This window comes from Echinops telfairi, unplaced genomic scaffold (assembly GCF_000313985.2).
Source record: "Echinops telfairi isolate 266 unplaced genomic scaffold, ASM31398v2 ScPeMD7_7467;HRSCAF=8505_1, whole genome shotgun sequence".
Taxonomy (NCBI): domain Eukaryota; kingdom Metazoa; phylum Chordata; class Mammalia; order Afrosoricida; family Tenrecidae; genus Echinops; species Echinops telfairi.
The window spans coordinates 43,633,507-43,639,534 of record NW_022111368.1 but is presented as its reverse complement, the minus strand read 5'-3'; the positions used below and the strand labels follow the sequence as shown (position 1 = coordinate 43,639,534).

Here is a 6,028-nt window from a genome sequence, read left to right as displayed (position 1 = left end):
TCATGTTGAGGGCTAGTTAGCCACCAACTCTACCTTCCCCTGCTCTGCTAGCAAACCCCTCATTTTCAGCTGGCCAAGTGGCCATCCAGAATAGCAGTGATATTCCCCAGCCTGCCTTGTGGTTGGCCATGGCCACTGGTGACAGTCTGGCCAAAGGGCTACGGATGGAAGTGAAGAGTATTCTTTCTGGATTGTGCCACTTGTGTCCTCCAGGTGGTTTCCAATCTCTGCTGGTTGGAAAATAGCAACAACTTCATCAGCCAATTTGGACCCATGGCTGGAGGCCACAGCAAAATCTCCCCACCCCCCTGGACCTGTTCGATGAGAGCAAGCTAGCAAGCGGCTTAGGCTGCTTCCAAACTGACTCGTATGATCCAAGGAGCAAGAAGCAATGGATGGAATGATACATAATAAAATTTTAAAGTTTTAAATATGTATAGTTAATGCAACTAAATCAAAGAAGAAATGATGCCCTCCAGCTTGTTACCATCGATTCCTACAAGGGGTGGGGTGGTGGATAAATTAAAATTAGGCACTGAGGGGGAAAGCTATCAAACAGCACCTCAAGTTTTAGTCTTCCTGAGTCTCCAGATGACTGGGAGAAGTAGGATGACCCTCACTTTGTAAGTAAAGGCCCAACAGAGTCAGAATCCTCAGAGCAGGATTCCTCACCCTAATGACACCACACACACACACACACACACACACACACACACACACACAGAGGCTTCCACATGGAAGGTGTCTCCTCCTTCACGCCCTCTCTCTGCTGAGGGGAGGCTGGTGCTCCAGGTAGGAAGGCAGGTCAGGCACAGATTAGAGCTAGATAGATGCTAGAGCATCTTGCAGGTGCTTTATTTCCCACTCCCCTCTCTGGACTCAAAGGGCAAAGCAGTGGATGTGAGAAGGCCACAGAGCTCTTGAAGGGTATGCTCATCTGCCTACTGGTAAAATGGCATCAAGGGTCCCCAGCGATACAAGATGGGAAACTTGGGCATTTGGTGATGAGGACAGGGGCAGCCGGGCAGTAGGAGGTAGCCTTTCTCCTCCTCTGTAGCAGGCTGGCTCTGGGGCTCCAGGAGGCAAGGGAAGTCTGCATTCTGCTGCAGCCGCCTGGGATCATCCTGGGCCAGGTGCCGAGTTTCTGGCGCTGGGTACGTGCAATGGCACACCCTGGTGCATTGGTTCTGGTCCTCTGCGGGGGCAGCACCGTCTGGTGGTGGGAAGAAGCCGGGTTGCCCCAGATCTTTGGCGGTCATGTGGATTCTTCTGAAGGCAGGGTACCCATCCGCCAGTTTGGGGTGGGTGTTGGGGACGGCCCTATAAAACTCTTTGGCCCGGAGTTGAGAATCGAGCTTCGCCTGCTGGGGAACCAAATCAAGCATGAATGGAGGGCTGAGAAAGGAGCAAACAATGTAGTTTCCTTGCAAGTACCCAGGACAGAGCATACTTGAAATTCAAAATACGTACAAATGTGCTTGACACTGTTGATGTATGGATCGTTATGAGAGCTGTAAGAGCCTCCCAGTAAAATGATTTTTAAAAGAAATTAATAAATAATTAATTTTTGAATGGTAACATATACCATTTTGCATTTAATATGATGCCAAAAAAAATGTTCAGGGTGAAAAGTCAGGCTCTTTCCCACCTTCCTCCTCCCGCCATTCCCTTATCAGAGGCAACCATGGTGACTGGTATTTTGCGTATCTTTCTGGAAATAGTTTGTGTGCAGCTAACCATACACCTGTATGTCCTCCATCCCCATTTGCACACAGACGATGCCGAATGCATTTGGGGTCTGTAATTGGTTGCATTCCGTAAGCGATCTGGGAAAGGACGCCGTGGCGGGTTTCTCATCGTGGCGGGCAGACTTCAGAACGGAACCAGAGTTCTTAACCAAGACTTAGAATGGGCAAACGATCCGGAAAACCACTGGTAGAGCCAATTCAATTACTTCTGTCCACCCAAGGCCAAGTGAAAGGAGATTGGAGAAGGGTTTTGCCCATGGACATGCAACTAACAAAAGAAGGGTGGCGGAAATATTGAAAGACCTTGCCTAAAAAAATAAAAAATAAATAGAGACCTTGCCTAAATGATGGAGAAAAGACATCTCAGTGGAAAGATGGGCCCAGAGCAGGTGCAGCCATTCGACAGAACAACAAACCTCCATCCAAGATAAAAAGATGCAAATGAAAATTAGTCAAATCTGTTGGACAGGGCAAGATATGACAAAATAATAATTTATAAATTATCAAAGGTTCATGACGGAAGGGGGCGCAGGGAGGGAGGGGAAAAATGAGGAGCTGATGCCAAGGGCTTAAGTGGAGAGCAAATATTTTGAGAATGATGAGGGCAATGAATGTACAAATGTGCTTTACACAATTAATGCATGTATGGATTGTGATAAGAGTCGTATGAGCCCCTAATAAAATGATTAAAAAAAAGAAAATTAGTCAAATCAAAATGATGACAATAGGAAGATATTATTTCACACCCACCAAATTGACAACAGTTTAAAAATTGGATAATACCAAATAATGGCAAAATCATCGAAGGGCAGGTGTGAGCATCTATTGCAGGTGATAATGTAAACTGGTACAATCTCTAGACAATCGGGTTGTTGTCTACTCCCTATAGCAAGCAATTCCACTCCACCCTGAGGGTAATGCTCACACATTAAGATGTGCCCTATACTCAGTGCAGCCGCCGGGAGAAGGTGGGATAAGGGGAAAAGCAAATAACACAAATGTCCATCAACAGCAGGCCTAGATATATTGAGGCATATTTGTGCAATGTACTACACGCCCCAGCGGAAGCATGACTGTCCCAGGAATGTTCAGCAAGAACTGAAAGTCACCGAAGCATAGAGACAGTAGGACCCTGTTGATAATGACGTTCAACACAAGTTAAACAAGGCAACTTGTTTGAAGGTGTGTGTGTGGCATTTTTAAAAAGCAAGGGGACAATTAACCCCAAACTCAGGAGAGCAGCTCCCTCCGGAAGTTGGTGCGCACAGGATCAGAGGGGACACCTAGGGGCTGTGAGATCAGAAGCGGACTGATAGGAGGCACATTGGTGCTTGTTTTATCATTGTTATTTAAGATAACAATGAAGATGACTTGTGATGCTTTTTATGAGTGGCATTATCTGATGTACATTTTAAAAATATACACAGCTGCACTCATATACGTGTATACACTAGGAACTCTAAATCACATTTCACGGTGCTGGCTGTTGCCCTGAATAGGTACCCCACCACTGTCCACACTTGTAAATAAAAAATGAAAAGGCATCATTTCAGTGGGGGATGGAAGGCTGGGTGACTTTCCTACCTCCTGCGGCGAGACACCCGAGTATTTGTGCTCCCCATAGGGCTGAAAGTCGATCATGTAGGAGCTCTGGTAGATGTCTAAGTCCACAGGGGCCTGGAGGACAAGGGAGAATACAAAGCAGAGCCGCTGGCTTGTCAGTTCCCACTCAGAGCCATTCCATGGCGTTTCATTGGAGGGTGAAGGATGACCACTGGGCCTGGCCTTCGGAGTCACTCACGATCTGGTCTCTACCCACTTTGCACCTCATCCCCTTGGGGGCCCCCTCCAGGAGCTCTGCATTCCAGTCACGGGCCTTTCTACTCTGCACAGGTGCCCGACCCAGGATCTTCTTGCTCAAAATGCTAGTTGCACTTCTCACCACGCTCACCTCCTGTGTAGACTCACAAAGGCCACAATGAAATGTCCCTCCTCCAGAAGATGACAATCACCCTTTCATTCCGCCCGCCCCCCACCCACCGCAGTCTAATCCTTTCCCCTTAAGGCTTTCGTAACCCATCTAGATGCACTCTGGGTTCCCATACACCTCACGGTACTACATAGTAATGGATTTCACGAAGGATGCTACATCCAAAACTTCTCTTAGGTCATTCTGTAGTTTCATAGCCTGGCACACTGGGAGTGCCTAATAAATGCACAGTGAAGAAATAAATCAAACCCCAGAAAATTGTAAACATTTACCCTTGTCTGCTTATTGCAAAATAATGACCCAAGGGAGCCCCAAAGAGCCTGCCCTGCCCTGGGGCTACATGCTGAGACTGCCTGGGGCTGAGCTGTCACAGGGCCCAGAAACCCACAGTACTCACCTGTGTGGGGTACACCGTGCGTGCCATGGTAGCAGACCTAGACGGAGACAAGGTGGTTAGCCCTCCTCTGCCACTCCACAGGCAGCGAAGAGAACCACTGTCCCCTCACTTTGCTGGCCCTCTCTGAGCGCCCATTCCGCCCCACCTCTCCAGCTCCCACCCTGCACGTTACCTCCTCATCCAGGCCCTGAGACAAGGGGTTGGAACAAGGTTCTGATGCTGTGTAGGGCATCAGATAGACCCGTCTAGCAGAGGCCAATCTTATAGTGAGGCACGTGACATTGGGGGGAATAAGCCCTGATTCACACTATCTGTTAAGTCCTGTGGTGTAAATAAATCCTCTGGCATGGCCCATTTCAAGCTATCTACATAACGTCCCCGATGCTGAGTCTCAAAGATGTGCACAGAAGGGGTTCTCGGGAGCCATGTGTGCAGGCCCAGCACACAGGACGCACTAAGCCACAGTTCTGAGCCACCTGGAGGAAGTGAGGGTCAAGCCGAGGCATCGGAAGCACCCTGGTTCAGAGGCACAAAGCTTGCTTTTAGACCCCCTCTTGCATGCATAGAACCCTGTTTTTGATGAGTACTCCAACTCCTTCCCATAAAACCCTTCCCTGAGCCTACTCTGTTTTGTAGGAAGTGCCCCGGTAAGGGGGTTGCCAGACCTCACCCAGTCATCTCTGCACCCTGCTTCTTGTGACAGCTACTCTTTTTAGACTGGGGACAAGTGTCAGGGCGGACAGGTCCTACCTACCCTTCCTTCTGCCCAGGAGCAACGATGCTTCTTCTGTTCTCCCAAATCTAGATGCCCCTGTTGCACAGAGAGGCCTCAGCGGCACTCACCACCACAGCTGTCTGAGATGACCACCATGCCGGCTGTTGGGGTCACATGGCCTGGCTTATTGTGATGTGGGTGCTGGTCCACCCTCCTCAGAGGTCCCCTGCCTGTGACTCACCCTCTCCCAGCACCCAAGGCAACATGAGCTCTGGCAGCATTGGGAGGTACCCAAGAGGTAGGTGCTCTTCAGAATCAACCTATTTTCAGGTGAAGGAGGTCAATGGATCTCAATTGACATCCAACTGTGTGGCTGAAACCATCTCCTGCTGTGTCATCTGCACTGCTGGGTTACAGCTGGGTCCTCCCTCCTCCACTTATTCGAAGTCCACCATCTCAGGCCCATCTCCTCCACCTGGCTTCCCCTAAGCACCTGTTACACAGAGGAGGCACTTCCACTCAACCAAATATGGGGTTGCCATGAGGAATGATGTCCCCCAGTGTGAGATGTCATAGTGTTGCATGCACCGCCCTGTGGGGCACATTCTCCCAGCCCCCTCCAGAGTGGCCTGACTGCCTGATCCCCAGTGAGGGCTGATCCACATCTTGCCCATCCTGACCCCACTGCAGCACCCCACAGCTCCTACCTTTCTCCTAACAGTCAAGGTGGACACCCTCCTCTTTGCCCAGCAATGGGCATCCCATGGTAGGTGCCACGACACACCACCCACACCCTGACTGGTGGGTGACAGGGCAGGGGCAGGACAGGTCACCGTACTGGGTGACATCATGATGCCTGCTGGCATTGATGCTGCCATGGCTACAGGGTCATTTTGGTGTCACACACCCCCCCTCCATGAAAAGGCAAAAATGCCCATACTCACCATGTCTAGTCATCACAGTACCGGAAGTGCTAGCAAGACCATTTGGACAAGTGTTGATAGGAATGTGGAGAAATTAGAACCCTGATCCATTGCTGATGGGAAGGTAAAATGTTGGCGCTGCTGGGGAAAAGAGGTTGGCAGTTCTTCAACGAGTTCCCCACAGAATGCCCATACGACCCAGCCCAAGTGTCTAAAAACAGATAAACAAAATGTGCCAGACACAGAGAGTGTGAT

General features: G+C 49.7%; 1 protein-coding gene across 1 annotated transcript; it reads right to left on the bottom strand.

Moving 5' to 3' along the window:
- Window positions 1-915: 915 nt before the first annotated feature.
- On the bottom strand, window positions 916-4,162 carry TEX37 (testis expressed 37). Its single transcript, XM_004707941.2, has 3 exons — window positions 4,136-4,162; window positions 3,333-3,425; window positions 916-1,364 (listed from the first exon to the last, which is right to left on the bottom strand). Exons 1-3 carry the CDS (start codon window positions 4,160-4,162, stop codon window positions 942-944), a joined length of 543 nt encoding a protein of 180 aa, XP_004707998.1. The 3' UTR covers window positions 916-941.
- Window positions 4,163-6,028: the final 1,866 nt, after the last annotated feature.

Bases quoted from the DNA above. Each gene is read 5' to 3' on its own strand.
- TEX37 (XM_004707941.2), bottom strand. From the start codon at position 4,162: ATGGCACGCACGGTGTACCCCACACAG. The intron at 3,426-4,135 runs GTGAGTACTGTG...CTTGTCCTCCAG, and splicing joins GCACGGTGTACCCCACACAG to GCCCCTGTGGACTTAGACAT. The intron at 1,365-3,332 runs GTAGGAAAGTCA...TTGGTTCCCCAG, and splicing joins CGGGTGTCTCGCCGCAGGAG to CAGGCGAAGCTCGATTCTCA.